The sequence below is a fragment of the Theropithecus gelada genome, chromosome 13, assembly GCF_003255815.1.
Source record: "Theropithecus gelada isolate Dixy chromosome 13, Tgel_1.0, whole genome shotgun sequence".
Classification (NCBI taxonomy): Eukaryota; Metazoa; Chordata; class Mammalia; order Primates; family Cercopithecidae; genus Theropithecus; species Theropithecus gelada.
This window is the reverse complement of record NC_037681.1, coordinates 15497291-15519062: the sequence shown is the minus strand read 5'-3', so window position 1 is coordinate 15519062 and position 21772 is coordinate 15497291. Positions and strand designations below refer to the sequence as shown.

General features: G+C 46.3%; 1 protein-coding gene and 1 pseudogene across 1 annotated transcript in view; one reads left to right on the top strand and one right to left on the bottom strand.

Moving 5' to 3' along the window:
- CREG2 (cellular repressor of E1A stimulated genes 2) overlaps positions 1-21772 on the bottom strand; it is a 39259-nt gene that overhangs the window by 15097 nt on the left and 2390 nt on the right. The window contains exon 2 of the mRNA XM_025354400.1: positions 19837-20006. Coding sequence (XP_025210185.1) covers positions 19837-20006 — 170 coding nt within the window. The remainder of the gene's footprint in view (positions 1-19836; positions 20007-21772) is intronic.
- LOC112605261 lies at positions 864-11996 on the top strand (annotated as a pseudogene).

Genomic DNA, 21772 nt, shown 5'->3' with positions numbered 1-21772 from the left:
GACCTGGGGAGTCATAAAGGACACAATAAAGCAGTGCTCTCCACTGACGTTAAATGATCTCCAATTAAACGTGAAGCTTGCCTTCCAGATAGTTAACCTTCTCGGAGATAAGTAATCCTCCTCTTGCTACAACAATTTCTTTTACACTCATATTTTTATGGGCTACAATTTTGTAAGAGCTTCATAAGGGATGCATTTTTCTAAAAATACATGTAACCTTCCCAAACACTTTATATCTTGCTAGTATATTTAAAAGTCTGTTTTATTTTTATGTGTTGGTGTTCAGTGGTAAAGAAAAATGTTGGAGGAAAGGATGTGTTATGTTCTTTGAGGATTTCAGAAATTATACCAATATATATAAACATACTGAACAAATGACATTAAAATATTTGTTTAACCTTTGTTATATTTTTTATAATATAGAGAAAATTGGCTGGGCGTGGTGGTGCACACCTGTAGTCCTAGCTACTCAGGAGGCTGAGGCAGGAGGATCACTTGAACCCAGGAGATTGAGGCTGCAGTGAGCTATGATCATGCCACTGCACTCCAGCCTGGGCGACAGAGTGAGACCCTGTCTCACACACACACACACACACACACACACACACACAGACACGAAAAAAGGAAGTGGGTTGGACCGCCCAATCCTGCAAATGATAAAATCACCATCATTGTACAATGGTTCTCAACTGGGAGAAGTTTCCTCTCCATAAAAAGCAACTGGAAATCTGGGGAACATCCTGGTTTTCACAGAAACCTGGTTGAGGGGCTCTATCTCCTTGCACTTGGTGGGTAGGGGTCAGGAATTCTAAATGTCCTGCAATGTATGGGACGATCTTACACAAGGAACTGTCCTACCCCAAATGCCAATAGAACCCACTGAGATATGTCGCAAGGCTCTGTCTCTCCCTGATGTATCCAGCCAGATAGTAACAGAAGGAAGGTAGGTGTAGACCAGGCTTTCTCAACCTTAGCACGGCTGACATCTTGGGCTGGATGACTTTTTGAGGTGGGGGGCTGTCCTTCGCATAATAGAGTATTTAGCAGCATCCCTGGGCTCTACCTGCTAGATACCAGCAGCACCCCCCACCCGAACCCAAGTTGGAAGAACCAAAAAGGTCTCCAGACACTGCCAAATGTCCCTCGCGAGGAGTCTCTCAGCTCCCTGTTTGAGATCCACTGGTGGAAACGCAGGCAAACTTTTCGACTTAGTGGAGGGAGAGGAGTGAGTTGCCTGGTGTGATTTCATACTGTGTCAAATAAGTATGAGCATCATCTGCAACTGAGAGAGAATGAAGGGGAGCGCTTAGGTTTGCTCTTTAAAAACGGGATCTTACGGGGGAAATGAAATGGGATTTTCTAGGAGTGCTGAGAATGCATGCGAGGGTTCTGTTCATGAATTGAAAAGGGGCAGTCTCAGTTCGGCCACATGGTTTTGGGCAGACCTGAGCCACCTGGGTACAGGAACAGAGGAGGTGGAAGCAGGGCTTAAAGGCGTTGGGTATGGCCAGGCAGGAGGCGAGAGGGTCAGAGGAGGTGTAGGTGCTCTCAGGGCAATCGTGAAGACGGACCATGGAGTCTAACCTGGGCAAAGAGAAAGGGGAGCCAGGACATGCTGACAGTTGGGAAGGTCGTGACAGGGACAAAGGGTTGGCAGCTCCACGTGGTCCAAGCATGTTGCAGGAGGGTTGCACAAGCAAGAAGGATACAGGGTAGGAGGCGCGGAATGGAAATTCTGGATGTGGTGCCTTTGCTAGCAAATCTGGAGTGTGGGTGGTGAGAACCTGGCTGGAGAAGCTAGAGCGTAGGATGCGCCCTCCACCCAGTGCTGAAGGCAAGAGAAAGAGGATGGCAGCAGAGACGAAAAATGCGAGGCCTGCAGCTCCCACTGCCAGTTTTACTCCTGTTCCCCAGGGTAACCCCAGAACAAATAGCATTCTCCTCTTCGGTGTTAGCCTTTCCGGCATCTGCAGAAAGCACTGTGTCGTTCCTGAGACTGCTCCTTTCCGGGCTGGCTGCTTTCAGACATCCCAGCTTGTCCATGTCCCTGTTAAACTATGGGATCCAGAACTGCCCTCGAAACTCCAGTGGGAGGCGAGCAAGGTTGGGGAGGCGTCTCACCTCCACCACCCTCTACTCCATCCTCCTAGGGATGCTATCCACAATAGCTCCCCGCTTCATCATCATAGGAAACCTATCAAAGAAACGAATGCGCTTTGGTGTGACACCCTTCCCAACCAATATTGCCTGTAGGTGGTCACTTCTTCCCATTCTCAGGGCACAGAAAAAGCTTGTCTATTTTATTAATATCTTTCTTTTAATTTTTATTTTACTTTACAGCATACCAGTATAATGCCTCATACTGTCCTAGTTAATTTTTCCCCTCAGTTTTCTTGCCCTTCTTGGCACCATTTTCCTGGTTATGACATTGGCTTCTCTTGACAATTTTCTAGGTCTCCCAAATATGTAGTTTTCCGTGTCTCTCACTGTATCAAGCTTCCAGTCGTTTCAACCCCAGAATCCTTCCTCTGGCTCCCAGACCCCTTCCCCCCACTTTTCAGTGTATTGCAAAAGGTCAAGGAAGCAGAAACCTCCTACACAGAGTTCAGATGAAACCCCGCCCTACCAGTAGACCCTTTTGGTTATTGACCCAATTGTTCTTTCATCCACAGTTTCACACCCATTGTGAAATCAGATATATGGGAAATAAATATAAATCTGCCCAAGTTTACGTTATTCCATCTTGTCTATGAGAATACAACCATGCGGTTTTCTTCAAATGCCTCAGGGAAATCCACAACAGTTTCCTAACGCGTCATCACAGGAAAACTATAAAAGAAAAGGATGGTCTTTGACATGACATCCTTCCCAACCAATATGGCCTGTAGATGGCCACTTCTTCCTATTCCTAGGGCACAGAAACCATCTCTTCAACAGCCTGTTCCAGAATCACTATGTAAGTTATTTGTGTTCACCCACAGATCCTCCCAACGTCTGATTTTTGAGACTCTGAATGACGCTTGCCCATTTTCAGGCTGTTGATGTCTCTTTTACCCCTCGATTCAATGTTCCCAACCATGACTTCCCTGATTTCTCTGAATGAAATGTGTATTGTTCCGAAGCCTTAGACATACAGTTGGCCTTCCACATTCATGGATGTTTGCATCTGTGGATCCAACCAACCACAGACTGAAAATATTTAGGGGAAAAAAAAGCTACAGTATAAAATAAAAAATAATACAAATAGGCCAGGCGCAGTGGCTCATGCCTGTAATCCCAGCACTTTGGAAGGGCAAGGCAGACGGATCACCTGAGGTTAGGAGTTCGAGACCAGCCTGGTCAACATGACAAAATCCCGTCTCTACTAAAAATACAAAAATTAGCCAGGCGTGGTGGCAGGTGCCTGTAATCCCAGCAACTTGGGAGGATGAGGCAGGAGAATCGCTTGAACCCAGGAGGTGGAGGTTGTGGTGAGCCAAGATTGTGCCACTACATTCCAGCCTGGGCAACAGAGTGAGACTCTGTCTCAATAATAATAACAGTAATAATACAAATAAAAAATCAATATACTATCACAACGATTTATAGAGCACTTAGATTATATGAGGTATTATAAGTAATCTAGAGATGACTCAAAGTACACAGGAGGCTGTGTGTAGGTTTTACGCACACTATCCCATTTTACATCAGGGACTTGAGCATCCACAGATTTTGGCGTCTTTTGGTGGGGGACTGGAGGAGGGTTTCTGGAACCAATTGCCCACGGACACCAAGGGATGAATGTATGTGCTTAACTGGAATAGTGGTCCATTGCATATCCTTACTCATTTTGGGCTAGAATTTTCTCTTATCCAGTGTCAAATGTTGTGATTCAACAGACACTGGCCAGCCACACACAACAGACGGCACCAGAAAAGGGGGGATGTGGACCCACCTCCTGGACAGGAGAGCAGCAGGCGTGTTTGAACAGTCCACTCTGAGAGGCAAGGCACTGTCTAGCAAGACAGTTCAATGTATGACCCCTTTCCTTTGAGTTTTCACATTCATTTATATATTTGATATGCTGAGATTACATTAAAATTTATCTTCATCAATTGAATCTCACATGTGTTAGACCCATTTTAATTTCCATATTTAAAACATTTGTATTATAAATAATTGCCATCATGACACCTCCAACATACCAAAGGGGGCTGCAGCATACATTAGAATAAATCACTATGTTTCTATCTCCACTTGCAAATCCATGTAAACTGTTACTTCCATCCTGCAGTAGATAGAATAACAGCTCCCCCAAAGATGTCCTAATCCCCAGATGCCAAAGATGTCCTAATCCCCAGAATGTGTGAATGTGACTTTATGTGATAACAGGGACTTTGCAGATGTGATTAAGTGAGGGAGCCCAAGAGGGAAAGATTATCGTAGATTATCCAGGATATCCATACATATCTATGATGGAGATGATATTCGAACAATTCAAATCAACTTTAAAAATACTTCTGTGTTGGCTGGGCACGGTGGCTCAAGCCTGTAATCCCAGCACTTTGGGAGGCCGAGACGGGAGGATCACGAGGTCAGGAGATCGAGACCATCCTGGCTAACACGATGAAACCCCGTCTCTACTAAAAAATACAAAAAAATAGCCGGGCGAGGTGGCAGGCGCCTATAGTCCCAGCTACTCGGGAGGCTGAGGCAGGAGAATGACGTAAACCCGGGAGGCGGAGCTTGCAGTGAGCTGAGATTCGGCCACTGCACTCCAGCCTGGGCGACAGAGCGAGACTCCGTCTCAAAAAAAAAAAAAAAAAAAAAAAAAAAAATAGTTCTGTGTTTTTGTTGGTTCTGCAGCTTCTGAATCAGTGCTTTCTGAAATGTGGGTGGGGATTCTCATTGCCTCTGGGATGCAGCTGATCCCACAGAGGGCCTAATGTAAACAGAAGATCCTCCTAGGGAGAGGCAGAAGTCTCAAGTGAGCAGTAGGAGATGGGATGGCAGAAGCAAGCCCCGAGAGAGGTAAGCAAGGGGCCACGCGCCAAGGAATGCATGCGGCCTCTAGGAGCTGAAAAGGCAAGGAAACGGCTTCTCCTCTGGAGCCTCCAGAAAGAAGCAGCTCAGCCCACACCTTGGTTTTAGCTTTGTGAGACTCATTTCAGACTTCTGCCCTCTAGAACTATAAAAGAATACATCTGTGGCTGGGCGCGGTGGCTCACGCCTATAATCCCAGCACTTTGGGAGGCTGAGGTGGGCGGATCACGAGGTTAGGAGTTTGAGACCAGCCTGGCCAATACAGTGAAACCCCGTCTCTAATAAAAATGCAAAAAATTAGCTGGGCATGGTGGCATGCACCTGTAGTCCCAGCTACTTGGGAGGCTGAGGCAGGAGAATCGCTTGAGCCCGGGAGGCAGAGCTTGCAATGAGCCGAGATTGCACCATTGCACTCCAGTCCGGGCAACACTGCGAGACTCTATCTCAAAAAAAAAAAAAAAGAAGAAGATATCTGTGCTGTTCTAAAGCATGAAGTCTGTGGCAGTTTCTTACAGTAGCAGTGGGAAATGAAAGCGCCCTTCCTTAATGCTCCCATGAATATTCCCCATATGCAACCCACAAATACCCCCACACTGTGCTCCAGGCCCTGCACCTGCTGAGGGCTGCAGACAGCAAGAAAGACGTGGTCCTGGCCTTCAGGGAGCTGCACTCCCGCAGGAGACACAGACACCAGACAACTTGCCACACAATTACTGATTTCATCACCTGCTATTACAACATGGAGTCAATGAAGTTCTGAAGGTCAATGAAGGCTGAACCCTAGGAAATGAGTAGGAATCAGGTAAGGGGGTGGGCAGGAAAGCACGCTAGAGAAAAGTGCTTCCCACCTTCCTGAGTGGGATTAGTGTCTTATAATAAAAGAAGCCCCAGAGAGTTCCCTGGCCCCTTGCCCCATGTGAGGGCACAGTGAGAAGATGCCACCTATGAACCAGAAAGCAGGTGCTCACCAGACAGTAAATCTGCCTCAGCCTTGGCCTTCCACCTCCAGAACACCTTTTTAAAAAGGTGCTAACAAGTGTACCTCTCTCATGGGACTCTTGTAAGAATTACATGAGTTATTTCTATAACTCTTTATGTATATCATATACTATTCCTCCCTTTATACATAGGAGGGGTACAGTGTAAATAGGGCACTATTGATTTCCATCTTTTTTCCCAGTCTCTGCCATCCCAGTCCTGTGCAGAAGAAACACTTGTTACTGACCATAGCTACCATTTTATAGTACTGAGTCTGTGCTCAAAACTTTACACACATTGAAACATTTCATCCCCACAGTGGACTTAGGGTACTATTATTCCCATTTTAGGGTGAAGAAGATTGAGAATCAGACAAATTAAGTTTCTCAAAGCCAGGCAGATATTAATTGGAGGGCTTAGGACTCAAATTGATGAGCCTCAAATTAGAAGCCCTTTTCTCTAATGTCGTAATTCTCCTATTTAACTGTGCATCAGAAGTACTCTGGCTGCTCCTTGAAAGTGCAGATCCCAAAGCCCTTATTTTCAGAGACTGCTGGAGCCCAGAATTGGCATTTTCAACAGAATCAGGTGGCTCTCCTGGGCACAGGCTGCTCCTGAGCGGTTTAGTCATGCTGCAGCCCACCAAATGGTTCCAGAATCAAGCCCAACAGGGTCAGGCTGGCCTCAGACCTGCTCCCAGGCCCTGAGCTAGCAGGCAGGCCGAGAAAGCAGGCTTCAGGGTCACCCCAGGGCCCTCTTGACTCATCTCCAGGATCAGGTGATCCTCTGGGACTGAAATGGGGCACCCTGGCAGCTCCCTGCCTGCTGAGGGTCTTGCTACCATGCTGACCTCTGATTGGAGGCCACTCTGAAACCACTTCTCAGATTCCTTCTGAGTTCCCTCTGCCATTTCTGCAGACACTGCCAGGAACTGACCTGGGCAGGCAGGTCTCTCGCTGCTCAGCCCTGGGTCCCTGTGCCTCAACCTGGATGGCAGAAGTCAAGAATAGACCCATGATCCCCCCTGCCCCGCCCCCGACCCCGGCCCACCCCGCCCCCCACCCCCTGCCCCCTGCCCCATAGAGGCCTCTATAGACCAAAGGAAGCCTCAGGGGGTGCTCTGCCTTTTTTCTTTTACTGCATCACAGAGGATCCGGGAGGTGACCCCTACTCTAAAATGTGACATGTGCTATGGAGTGACACCCTCCCTGCACCACATGTTCAATTGTCCTTTCCAAAAGCCTGCTGTTCATCTCATTAGAGATGCGCCACAAACAATGCATTTAAAAAGGGACCTGCCTGCCATTTGGATGCGTGATTCATTTAAAGGGAAGAAGGCGGCTACAGGGAGAGCAGAGGCCAAAGGCAAAGGGAGGCTGAGCCAGGACTGGAGCTGTCTGTAGAGACCACGCAGCAGGGAGCAGCGTATGGTCATGAAGACTAATTACTGCACTTTCCATTTTTCCGTCTTGCGGTTCTTAGGCCCTCAGCCTCCTAGTCTGAACGACGAAAGGCAGGAGTGGATGGCCAGGGCCCTTCCAGGCCGTAAATACTTCTAAGCACACTGGAGTCTCATCTCTTTTTACAAGGGAAGCTTTGCTGTTTCAAGGGTCACACTGGCCAGCAGCCCCAGCTGGCCTTAGCTCTGCCTGTGCTGCAGAGACCTCAGGGACAAACAAGCAGGATGGAAATGGCTGCACGAACCAAGATCAGTAAGACCAGGGAAGGGGGTGGGCTTTCCAGAGGAAAGAGCCTTGGACTGGGAAGTCCCAGGAGGCTGAGTCACAAGAGAGGAAGAAAATGAAATCCTGGGGAATAAATCGGTGAGGGAACTCTAGTCCACAGGACTAGAAAATTGAGATATCGTCTTAAGGTGAGAAGAAAGAGGTAAAGAAGGGAAGGAACACCAAGGAGGAGCTTAGTGTCTTATTTTTGAAGGCCAGGTCAGGTTGGGCAGGCTGAGCTGGAGATGATGGGTAGATCAATGGACACATACAGATGGGGAATGAGGATGTCAAGGTTGGGGAAACTGCAGCCATGCTGTGGAACCCTACTCAGCTCCCCTATTGTGGAGAGCCTTGGTGTTAACTGTTAGGGGACTTTGTATATGTGGTCACGTGTTACACCTTGCTGTCTTGATTCAAATGATGGTGACAAATAAGCAGGGAGGTAAGAAGAGCCTGTGCCTCTAAGTGTTCATGCCTACGCATGCCTGGCTTATAGTAAGTGCTCAGTAAATCTCATTTGAAGGAAAAAAGTCTTATTTTCACCACAATATTTAATACGTTGGCTTGTACTCAGTATGCTTAATTCATGTTGAATTGAATTTATCATTAGTATCTCCCTACCTTGTCTTTATACGTTTGGAGTAACAGCTTTCCCTCCCAAATTCCTTTCAATTAATTGAAATCTTTTCGCATGTTTAGACACTTTCTTACCATTTCTACACGCTAGATAACTTAGATACACTTCTTTATCATCTCAGGAATGTTACTTCAATTATTTGCTTGTCTGATGGGGAAAGCCCAGCCTATAAGAGCAAAAGGACATTGACAAAGAGCATATGCAACTGGAATGTCAATATTGAATCTTCAGCAGTTTTCCTGCTTCTTCCAAGACAAAAGAGGAGAAAATTAGACAAAGACATATAAGCACAATATTTGCAAGTCATATATCTAGAAAGGTTTATATCTAGAATATATAAAGAACTCTTACAACTCAACAATAAAAAGATAACCAAATTTAAAAACAGGTAAAGGGCTTAAATAGACAGTTCCCCGAAAGAGACGTGCAAATGGCCAATAAGCACACAAAAGGATGCTAGCATCATTAGTCATGAGGGAAATGCAAATCAAAACCACATCAAGATATTCCTTCACACCCACGAGGACAGGTATGATAAAAAAGACAGACAATAACAAGTGTTGGTGAGGACACAGGGAAATCAGAACCCTCATACATTTAGGAAAACAGTTGGGCAGTTCTCCAAAGAGTTAAACACAGTTACCATAAGACCAAACAATTTCACTCCTAGGTATATACCAAAGTGAAATGAAATCACATATCTGCACAAAAACTTGTCCATGAATGCTCATAGCAGCATCACTTATGAGAGCCAAAACATGGAAACAAACGTTCATCAACTCATGATGAATGGGTAAATAAAAATGGATAAATAAAATGTGGTATATTCATGCAAAGGAATATTACTCAGCCATAAAAAGGAATGAATTATAGACACATGCTACAACATGATGAACTTTGAAAACATTATGCTAAAGTGGAAGAAGTCATTCACAGAAACCCATGTATTATATAATTCCATTTATATAATGTCCAGAATAGGAAAATCCATAGAGACAGAAAGAAGCTTAATGACTGCCAGGGGCTGAAAGTCCTGCAATGAAACCCTTATGTCCATCTTAACAGCCCTGAAAGCTTTTTGGTGGATGTATATTTATGGGCATCACATTCTCATCACTTACTTGTATCATTTCTGCTTAAGATGGAGTCATGTCTAACAGATAAATAAAACATTGATAAGCTAGATGGGGACAGGATAGTGTAATGACAGAGGAACTACAATCATTAGTGAATTCGTGAAATAGACAGGAACCACAGAGACAAAGCTCAACAGGGTTGAAATAAAATTAGGGAGAGAGAAGTGACTGCAGGTTACTATGAGATATGACCTCAGAAACGAGAGGAAGGTGAAAGAATACTTGAACACTGGCTCATCAAGCTTTCTCTTTGCAAAGTTCTCTGACTCTTCCTAGACAGTGCTTTTATTTATTTTTATTTATATTTATTTATTTATTTTTTGAGAACAGGGTCTGCATTCTGTCACCCAGGCTGGAGTGCAGTGGCATGATCGCTGCTCACTGCAGCCTCGACCAACCTGGGCTCAATGGATCCTCCCACCTTAGCTCCTGAGTAGCTGGTACTATAGGCGTGTGCCACTACACTTGGCTAATTTTTGTATTTTTTGAAGAGATAGGGTTTCACCCCATCAACTCAATGCCCTGCCCTGAGTTGTTTCTAAAAGAGCTATCCGCCAGGTGTGGTGACTCACGCCTGTAATCCCAGCACTTTGGGAGGCCGAGGTGGGTGGCTCACTTGAGGCCCAGTAGTTCTAGACAAGCTTGGCCAACATGGTGAAATCCCATCTCAACTAAAAATACAAAACTTAGCCAGGCATGGTGGCGCCTGCCTGTAGTCCCCCAACGGGAGGCTGAGGCAGGAGAATTGCTTGAATCTGGGAGGTGGAGGTTGCAGTTAGCTGAGATGGCACCACTGCACTCCATCCTGGGTGACAGAGCAAGACTCTGTCTCAAGCAACAACAACAAAAACGACTCAGGTTAATGTTAGCTCTAGGAATACAAGAAGGTACAGCAAAGGAGAGGTAACATGAATCAGAACAGAGAGCAATTTATTTAAACTTATATGTTCCTTTCAAAAGGAATGAACAAGATTCATTGAAGAGAAATTGGATTCAGCTTCTATATCCAATTAAGTCTGGGCCCTGGGCTTTGACATGTACATTCCGTCTCAGGTGGACATAGGCTCCAGACAGAGATGCATCTTGGCTCTTAGCAAGCCAGCTGCTGCAAGCAGGTACTCCCTGTGTGTTCGCTTGATCCAGCTCATCTAGAAATGACTGAGTGAATAGAGCGCTTTCTAAGTCCAGTTCTAGGGGAACAAATCCCAGCGCCTGCCTTTGCAATTAGATTGGTTTGAGGTTTTCATCTATCATTCGACATTTTCTTCCTACAAGTATAGCTAAAAAGATGGAGGCTGGGGGAGGAGTGGCCACAGACCATTCGCATTTCCAGGATCTCTTTTTACTTTTCACACAGAAGAAACGATTAGCCTTGGTGCACCCTCATTGAGTTGTTTGCACTAAGGGTTTAATCTCGAACCCACGACATAAAGGCAAACTGGCCCTCCTGCTGACACGCTCCCCTCAGTTACCCCGCTTCACGGAAGCAGCTCCTCTTCCTGTTGACGTGTCTGCGGTATAAGGGGCTGCCTAGGAGACAGGGTAGGGATTCCATCTACGTCCCTGAACACCATCCCAGTTGCTCTGGTGTGATCCTCAGTGCTAATTTGCATCTTCAATATGCGCCCCTACCGGCAAGTCATTCCCAGGGATCCTCATTTCTGAGAGGCTTCCCTTCTAGGTCTCACTGAGGCCCACTGGGCTTTAATCCATTCCATGGTCTGGCGCCTCCCCTCAGAAACTAGATTCCTTTGCAAACTGGAATCTTTTCAGTTTGCAAAACCACACCGAGGCCTGTCCATCAAAGGGCTCTGCCAAGAGCCACTGGTCATGGTGAGGCAGGGACGCCTTCATCCTGGGGGAATAAGAAGGGTTGTGACCCATGGCCATCTTTCATTAAGAGCCTTTGGAGGAAGAGGCAAAAGTACTGCTGGATCCTCCTTTCTTGATAGTCAAACCAGCCTACCTAGGAAACTAGGATTTGCCCAGACTATCAACAGGAAGGTTTTCCGGAGCCCTCAGGAGTGAGGTGGCTGAGTGCCTTCTGTGGCGCCCCAGGAGGCCGAGCTCTGCTTCTCCGAACCCCAGCGGTCAGACCTGCTCACATCTAGGCATTTCCCCAGGACCACCCTACCCCGGGATGGGGTGAGGTGCAGCACATTCACCTGACACCGAGCTACCATTCTGGTTCCAAGGCTGTGTCTCTCCCCTGAACCAGTGAAAAGGGCTGACAGTGTTTTGCTCCTGGGCCTGCTCCCAGCTGCTTACTTGAACCTTTGCTCTGCGAGGGCCTATGCTTTGGCTGCAGCCCTTCCTCTCCACAGTCACTGGGGCCTTGGATAAGTTGTTACTGACTGTGTTCAAGGGGGTGCATCACAGAAAGCTGTCAAAGCAAGCCTTTCGGCACTTTCAGCTTTCAGCTTTGCTGGGCTGTGCTGTTTCAACTGTAGCGACACGGGCACCTGCGAAGCTGCTGCCAGGCTGTGGAAGCTCTGACCTTTTTGATGGAATACTTTAAACCCATGCATACATTTATGTAGTGGAGGGACATCTGCCCATGCTTATGTTATTGAAGGAAAGGGAAACTGGTGTCTGCCTCTTTGCCTCTGCTTTCTTGTGCCATTCAACTCACAATAAGGAGGAAATAACAGAGAAGTCCATTGAACACACATCTTCTCTTAATCGCGTGGTTATTTTCAGAATTTAATCTTTTTTTTTTTTTTAGGACAGAGTGTCACTCTGTCACCCAAGCTGGAGTGCAGTGGCTTGATCTCGGCTCACTGCAACCTCCACTTTCCGGGTTCAAGTGATTCTCCTGCCTCAGCCTCCCAAGTAGCTGGGACTACCGACGCACACCACCACACCTGGCTAATTTTATTGTATTTTTAATAGAGACGGGATTTCACCATGTTGGCCAGGTGGGTCTCGAACTCCTGACCTCAAGTAATTCGCCTGCCTCGGCCTCCCAAATTGCTGGGATTACAGGCATGAGCCACCTCGCCTGGCCCAGAATTTAATCTTTGAGGAAAAAGGTTTGAGAAGAATCTTATCCAAAAATTGTGAGACCAAGGCCTGTATTCTGGTGGGGTTGCCTCCCAGCTTCTCACAAGACTCACAGTATAACTCAACATGATACGAGCTTTTGCCTTTTAATTTAATAATCTCTGAAAGAGAGTCCAGATTTGTTACTATCACATGATCAAATTTCTCCTCTATTTGCCCTGGGAATAATGGACAGAAGAAAATACGGTTAATTCAGGAAGAAAAACTTTGCAGAAAATTAGACAGTGTTTAATTTTAGAAAACTTCCCTCTCTCGTCAGTAGACACCAGCTAGACTAGGGAAACTGTAAAATTAGGAAATGCTGATTTCCTCTCACATCATGAATTTCTAAATCCTAGGAAGAAAAGCTTGGACAGCTTCCGAATATAGAGAAGTTCCATTTAAAGATCAGTTCCCCCCCTTGGAGATGTATCAAAATATTATAAATTCTAAACTGAGACTTAATTCTCAAAGACGTTTTACTTGTACTAAAACAATCTGTCCACAAATATAAAACTCTAAGTGATAAATTGTTATTTTTTTCCCAGTGTGGGAATCTCTAATGTGAAAATGTACTCTATGAAAAGAAATTTTTTTTAAACCACACAAACTGTTGTATAACAAAAATGTATTCTACTCTTTCAACAAAAAGAAATGTTTTTATTTCAGGAAAAGCATCTGATAAAACCTCTTTGGGTTTCATTTACATCCTGATCTTCAAAATGAAAATTGATCCAATATGATCCGGGAGAATATCACCCCACAGACAAGTCCTCCCCGGTCCCAAGGGCTTGCTGTCCTGATTCACCAAGAAGGTACAAACCTAAAACCCATGCTGTCCAAGGCTGCATGCTCTGTAAGGGAAGATATTGCAGGGAAAGAGACATTTTTGGGTGGCCTTTCTCTGTCCATCAATATTTATTGAATTTTCATAAAGTAGGTTTCTTGGCTGAGCATAAATTCATTTAGTCAAGGGGCACGTATCCATGCTTATGTCACTGAGGGAGAAGGAAACGAGGAGGAGAGGGCGTTGTTGATTGCCAGTGACTCTTTTAAACTAGACTTTTATTCTCCATTTGCCATTTTAACCTGAGCTGGGAAATAGATTCCCACCCCTAATTCATCTCATTAATTAAATGAAGGCATCACAGCACCCAAGAGTAAACAGAATAATTGGATAAAACAGACTTTAAATAAACGAACAATTACTAGGCAAGGCATGTTTGTAGGCTCTGGCTTGTACGAGTATGATGCCTGACAAGTGAAAAAACCACCTTCCTTTCATGGCTTTCTAGCCTAATCTTTGAACGTTCTAAAAATATTTAATTGTCACATAAAGATTGAATATATTCAACATACGCAACGTGATGATTTGATGTACGTACATATTGTGTGATCAGAGCCACGATCAAATGAATTCACACACCCAGCCCATGCTGCACATGAGATCCTCAGAACGTGTTTGTCTTCTAACTGAAAGTCGGCACCCTGTAATCGACATTTCCCTATTCCCCGCTCTCGCCTGGTCCCTGGGAACCACCATTCTGCGGTCTGCTTCTATGAGTCGACTTCTTTAGATTCCACATATAGGTGAAATCATGCAGGATTTGTCTTTCCGTCAGACTCTAATTTTGACTTCGTTTTACAAATGAGCTAAGCCATCCTGGGCCTAAGTCACAGTTCTTCGTAGCCTTCACTGGAAACCCAGGAAATGCATATAAGACCTGCTTAAACGTCATTATTGTAAAGCAGTGTTAGCATCACTTGGGCGCTCCTTCCCTAAGAAGTCCTAGGCGAGGGGCAAAGCTATCCAGGTCAATAATACGTCCCTCTCATTCTTGCCCTTCAAGAAGTTGAAAGTCACTCTTCTCTAAATTTGCAGGAGTTCGCACTTTATAACAGTCTATGTAGAAATCTATATACCAAATATGTATCAGCCGTGATGACGGTGCTCACCTATTCCATCTTCACCATTCTTGGAGTATCCTACCTTCACTCAGCCATGGAGCCAGAAGGCCCTCAGATATCCTCCCCTCCCCTCTTCATCATGCCAGTGGGAAAAGTGACACGCTGAACCGGCAGGGTATTTCATTCTAGCCCAGCAACTTTGTTCCACAGAAATCACCAACCTAGCTGGGTGCAGCACTTTGGGAGGCCGAGGCGGGGGGATCACAAGGTCAGGAGTTCAAGACCAGCCTGGCCAAGATGGTGAAACCCTGTCTCTACTAAAACTACAAAAATTAGCTGGGCACAGTGGTGGGTGCCTGTAATCCCAGGTACTCAGGAGGCTGAGGCAGGAGAATCGCTTGAACCCGGGCAGCAGAAGTTGCAGTGAGCCGAGATTGTGCCACTGCACTCTACCCTGGGCAATAGAGTGAGATTCCGTCTCAAAAAAGAAAGTCACATTCTACTTATCATCCAGTCAGACTCATTTTTCATATTATCTCCTCCAAAAAGAAGGGCAGGTCAATAATGCCCAATTATTATGCCCTGGGGCAGCAGTCAGGACAACTGCGTCCAATTAAATCTAGGAACTTTCCTGTGACATTTTAGGGAAAGTCCATTGACCTGTGGATCAGGGCAATGAGAAGATCTGGCAAAAATCCCTAACTAGGTGGGATGAAGTAGCCCAGGCTGAACTTGACACGTTCATTTAAAAACTCTTTAAGTTCCCTAGAAAGCTGTAAAATATGAAGAGATGTTCATTGCTTTCATCATTCTCAAGATATTGGCTTCTCACGGCTGTGGTTAAGGAAATTACATCTGTTGGGCATTTTCTTCATTAAATTTCCTGAGACTCTTGGGACCATGGACACTCAATGTCCTTCACCTACTTCGACTTGGATCTAACTTTATCTTTAAGGCCCGTTAATGGATCGAAATTTCATTTTTGAGTGACATGACTCGTCAACCTACATGCGGGGATTGCTAATGGAAAAGAATTTTCTAAACTCCATGCCAAAGAACATACACCAGCTTTGACTACAACAAGCTATCAGGTTGATGCTTTTAATTTGATAAAACTAGGTATAAATCAAATATTAAGTCAATCAGTAAAGAGGCAGACACTATTATTTATTCTGAGAGGGAGGCGGGCCCCTGGCCATGAAGGGCCTCCCAGGTCATATTAAAAATTCTGTTGCTTTTCCTCAGGATCTGATTTGGATTTTAAGAGAGTACCCCAGCTGCTGGGTTGAGGATGAATTCAAAGTGATGAAGAGTGGATTGGGGAGACTAAGTAGGGACAACTGTAATATTTGCTCTTTTGAATAGAGAAGAGTTGAATGTGTGGAAGCTTCTATCTATCTATCTATCTATCTATCTATCTATCTATCTATCTATCTATCTATCTATCTATCTATCTATCTATCTATCTATCTGTCTGTCTACCTACCTACCTATCTATCCATCCATCCATCCATCATCTATCCATCCATCTATCCATCATCCATCTATTCATCTATCATCTATCAATTCATCCATCCATCCATCCTTTATCTATTTATCCATCTATCTATCATCAATCATCAATCTAGTATCTATGTATAATCTATTTCTCCATTTATGTATCTGCTTATTACACATGTACACATTACAGATACAATTGTTTGGCACCAAAGGGAGCTCTGAAAGTAGCCCGTCCTCGCGAGAGTCTCAGACCTGCATTCCTCCCTTCCCTAAGCCTGAGTTGTTCTCGCCCCAGTTGTTGGAGGCTTCTTGCTCCCGGGATGTGTCCTTGGTGCAGACGGCGCTCACCAGCCCATGCTGGTGCAGAGTCTGCAGTAACCCGGGCTAACCTGATGAACGCAGAGGCAGGCTTGCAGCTGACATGCCCCCTCTCCCAGGGATGCCCAGTAGGCTGTAGGAAACGGCCACGAAGGCACCCCCTTTCCTTCCTCAGAAGTCAGTGGCCCCCCAACTTCCTCCCTCTCAAGACTTGGGCTTTATGGTCCAGTAAAGCCCAGTTCTGACTTTGTCTTCCCCCTTGGGATGAAACAGGGATGACTCACGCCCTCCCCGGCTGCACAGACTAGCAGAGGAATAGGAGCACCCAGAAGGCACCACACAGGTTGGTTAAAAATGCTGTTGCAGGCCGGGTGCGGTGGCTCACGCCTGTAATCCCAGCACTTTGGGAGGCTGAGGCAGGCTGATCACCTGAGGTCACGAGTTCAAGACCAGCCTGACCAACCTGCTGAAACCCCATCCCTACTAAAAAAAAAATACAAAAATTAGCTTGGCACGGTTGCAGGTGCCTGTAATCCTAGCTACTCGGGAGGCTGAGGCAGGAGAATCACTTGAGCCAGGGAGTTGGAGATTGCAGTGAGCTGAGATTGCGCCACTGCACTCCAGCCTGACGACAGAGTGAGACTCCATCTCAAAAAAAACAAAAAAAAACAAAAAAAATTGCTGTTGCAAGTTTTCCATGCACAGGATGGAAGGCAGTTTTCACTGTTCTGAGTATGAGCTTCTGAAGCTGAGAGGATCAGGTGGCCTTGACCTTTCGTTATCATCATAAGACATGGGTGTGCTTTCTTGAATCTCCCGCTCCTGTGGGAGATGGTGTGAAGCTCTGAAGCACCTGATGACGAGCTCTGCCTTTGCTGGCAACCTCTTCAGGCCCGGGGTCAGGCAGGAGGGGCGCCCTGCTGGTACCTTGCCAGGCTGTCCTTCAAAACTCTACCCAGGTGTTCGGTAGCTGCGGACACTTCTACCAGAGGGCTCGCTATGCTCCGGTGGCCCTAGGAGCCCCTTGCTTGGCTTGTTTATTCGGGGCTCTGGATTCTCTTTTTCAATGCCAGCCACATGGCTTTGACTTGTTAAGTCCCTGTGTTCAATATTACCAAGATCTTTTCTGAAGGTGAAACCTAAGACGTAATGCTCCACTTGGAATGTGAACCTCACACAGGTGAGTCACATCTGGGCTTACGCTGATTAGGGGAAGTCGTGGGCCCCAGGGTGACAAAAGCCCCATTGCTTAGTAAGCTTTGCATCGAAGTGTGAGGCTTACTAATCAAAACTTCGTTTCGTAGGCATTTATGTACATCATATTTCAATACTTCAGAAACTTAAACAGTGTCGGGGGCATAGCAGTTCTGAGAAACAGTTTTATGAGAAGACATAAACTAAGGGGTACCCATGAGTATATCTCATCCTTCCTCTCCCAGGCCAGAGTAACAGGTGTGCGGAGATGCTCTTGCCCTTGGCCCCGGGGTGCTCACCTCCAGCCATGAGCTGCCTCACCCAGTTAGCCAGTGGGCTGCACAGGTGTTTGCACGTCCCACATGTGGCCTGCCATGAAGAAGGTCCGCATACGTGGCTCTAGGCCGTGCAGACAAGTCTTCCCCAGGGGCGGAAGGAAGTCACCCTGAGACCCTGTCCCCTGTGAGGACCTCTCCTAAGTCAGATTGCTCACTGCTCCTAGCTCCAGGTCCTGCTGCCATCTGCCTGGGGGTTGCCAGTTGACAAATCCTCCCCCAGCTGGAGTGCTGCCACAGCTTTGTCCCAGGTATATATTCTGTTGCCTGTCCCGGGAACAGCTGTGCTCTGGGTTCTGGGAGCCACACGCTCCAGCACGACTGCTTTCAGGATACGTGAATGAGGAAAGCCTGGGAGGCTTAGAAAGGTATCCTGGATTGGAAGGCCGAGGCGGGTGGATCACCTGAGATCAGGAGTTCGAGACCAGCCTGGCCAACATGGCAAAACCCTGTCTTACTAAAAACACAAAAATTAGCCAGGTGTGGTGGTGGACACCTGTAATCCCAGCTACTTGGGAGGCTGAGGCAGGGAGAATTGCTTGAACCTGGGAGGCAGAGGTTCAAGGTTGCAGTGAGCTGAGATCATGCCACCGTACTCCAGCCTGGGAAACAAGAGCGAAACTCTGCCGGGCGCGGTGGCTCAAGCCTGTAATCCCAGCACTTTGGGAGGCCGAGATGGGCGGATCACGAGGTCAGGAGATCGAGACCATCCTGGCTAACACGGTGAAACCCCGTCTCTACTAAAAATACAAAAAACTAGCCGGGCGAGGTGGCAGGCGCCTGTAGTCCCAGCTACTCGGGAGGCTGAGGCAGGAGAATGGCGTGAACCCGGGAGGCGGAGCTTGCAGTGAGCTGAGATCCGGCCACTGTACTCCAGCCTGGGCGGCAGAGCAAGACTCCGTCTCAAAAAAAAAAAAAAAAAAAAAGAGCGAAACTCTGTCTCAAAAAAAAAAAAAAGAAAAAAGAAAAGAAAGATATCCCGGAAATATACTTCTAGTAACAGCAAGCCTGACTGACCAAGAACAGGGAGAATATTCCATGAGAAAGGAAATGTTTCTTTTCCTGGCTTCTTGCCTTAACCTGGTGGGGCACAGGGTCAGCTGAAGTGTCTCCACATGGTCTGTCGTGGCTGAGGGGAAACAATGGCTTATCCAGGATGCATCTTGCATTGTATAGTTGCTTTGATTAGCCTCTGTAAGAACTGATACATTGTTTGGTTATCATGTTTTCCGTGCTGTGCATAAAGAATAGAATTTCACAGATGGAAGGAGGCCTGTTGATTTTCTAAAGCATCACTACATTTAGGTGGAGTGTCTAAGGTCCTGGAGGTTAAAGGGCTCACCCCAGGCCATCCTGGGCATTTGCCGCTCCTCTGGGAAGGGTAAGGGGATCTCACATGTAGCCTCCACACCAGCTCCACGCAGACATTTACCCCCAGGGAGGATGCGAGTTCAGGCTCTGCATTTTGAATTCTCATAAAGGGGCTTGGATTAATGATCTGTTAGTGCTTAAATGTCTTTAGAAGCATTTTCTTTCAGAGAGTTTTTGAAAAAGTGAATTAAAAAATACTGGCTGTTTATTGCACATATATCTGGGGACAGGATATAAATAAGTTGGAAAGACAATATACAGACTCTGTGTTGCATGACTGTGATGAGGAGATGAACTACTGGCTCTTCCTTTACCAACCCTCCCTCCCGCCCTCCCCCTTTTCCATAACAACAGGAGTTGTCTGGACTCTTGCCAGTGTTGCACAGAGCATTTTGCACCCATTTCCAACACTTGCAATAACCCTCGGAGGCAAAGATTATTATTCCCACTTTACAGATGAAGAAACTGAGGCTCCCAAAGATTAATAACTTGCTACAAATCACACTGCTTGGCGAGTGGTGGAATTCTAATTTCTCTGATTTCAAGGGTGAACATCGATGTGCATCTCAGAGTTCTGTTAAAGTCAGGTGACCCAGAGAGAAACCCAGCCCCAACTCTGTCAAAAACTTCCCAGGACCCACGCGAGTGAGGGCAAAACCCTCATCTACCTGCAGAACTCCCCTTCTGATTCTGGCAGCATCAGCGAGGCCGTGGGGTTCTTCATCACATCAGCCACCACGGGGTCCTTGGCCGTCATGTAGAAGAAAGGAATCCCAGTGCTGTTGTTGAAGGGGCCATCACTGATGGGCAGGCAGCTCCCAAACGGCAGTCCTTGGATCTAACAAACACCAGAAAAGGCTTTTTCAGTGCAGAGCTGTGGCTTGACTTGATCTGGGAGCTTAGCTTGTGCCTCTGGCTAGGAAATACAACACCAGGGATGAGGCGGGATCATGGCGTCACAGTGGCTCTGACAGGTAGTAAATCAAGGTAAGGTGGTCCCCTGTCTGCCCAATTCACTCCGTGGTGGTCCTAGAATTTCTCCATAGGAGATGCTTAGCAGTGGCATCCTATTTGGAAGGGTGGTGAAAGGATTCTTCTTGAAGCTGCCTGTGCATGGCAAATATATTCACTTCATTAAATTTCATGTTCTTTTGGGGAGAGACAATGACATTTATGGGGGGTGGCGCTACGCCTTTTCCTCAAGCTGCCTGTTATAGCCGCACTGCCTTAACTCCCAAGGTTAACTGCCTCTCCCACGTTTTTAGCAACTTTAGGGAGGATGTTTAAGCCTTTAACCTCTTGCCTGCTCTTTGGACTTCAGGAACTTTCTATTATTGTTTCTTTTAGGGCTACATCACTTTCTGATTTATTAGCTGCGTTTTTTATTGTAATCAATAATATTTCACTGTATGACTCAGCAAGTTATGAGAAATTGATCTGTTACCCTTTTTGCATAAAGGAAGTCACAGAAACACGATACGCCAATTTTTCTTCATGATCACCCAGTAGGGTGGGAGAAGGGTGGTGCTATATTTTGGATATCTGTCCCTCCAAATCTCATGTTAAATTCTGATCCCCAGTGTTGGAGGGGAGGCCCAGTGGGAAGGGTTTGGGTCATGGGGGTGGATCCCTCATGGGCTTGGTGCCCTCCTCGAGGTACTGAGTGAATTGTCCCTCTGTTGGTTTCCTTGAGAGTTCCCCTGAGAGAAGGTTTAAAAAAGTCTGGTGCCAACTGGGTGTGGGGACTCACCCTGTAATCCCAGCACTTTGGGAGCCCAACAGTTGAAGATCAGCCTGGGCAAGATGGTGAGACCTCCATCTCTATAAAAAGTTTTTCAAAAAATTAGCTTGGCCTGGTGGCATACATCTGTAGTGCCACTTACTTGAAAGGCTGAGGCAGCAGGGTTGCTTGAGCCCAGGAGTTTGAGGCAGCAGTGAGCTATGATCGCACCACTACATTCCAGCCTGGGTGACAGAGCCAGACCCCATCTATCAAATAAATAAATAAAAATAAAAAGAGCCTGGCACCTTCCCCTCTCTCTTGCTTTCTTTCGTGCCATGTGATCTGTGCACACACCGGCTCCTCTTCACCTTCCATCATGAGTGGCAGCAGCCTGAGGCCTCCTCAGAAGCACATGCTACGCCATGCTTTCTGAACAGCATGCAGAACTGTGAGCCAAATACACTTCTTTTCTTTATAAATTACCCAGCCTCAGCTATTTGTTTACAGCAATACAAATGGACTAAGACAGGTGGTATATCCTGTTTCTGTGACTGCAGATATAAACAAAAATATTTATTTATTTATTTAATTAGTATTATTATTTTTTGAGACAGACTCTCACTTTATTGCCCAGGCTGGCATTCAGTGGCACGATTTTGGCTCACTGCAGCCTCCATCTCCTGGGTTAAGTGACTCTTTTGCCTCAGCCTCCCAAGTTGCTGGGATTACAGGTGTGTGCCACCATGCCTGGCTAATTTTTGTATTTTTAGTAGAGACAGAGTTTCACCATGTTGGCCAGGCTGGTCTTGTACTCGTGACCTCAAGTGATCTGCCCGCCTCGGCCTCCCAAAGGGATTACAGGTGTGAGCCATCATGCCCGG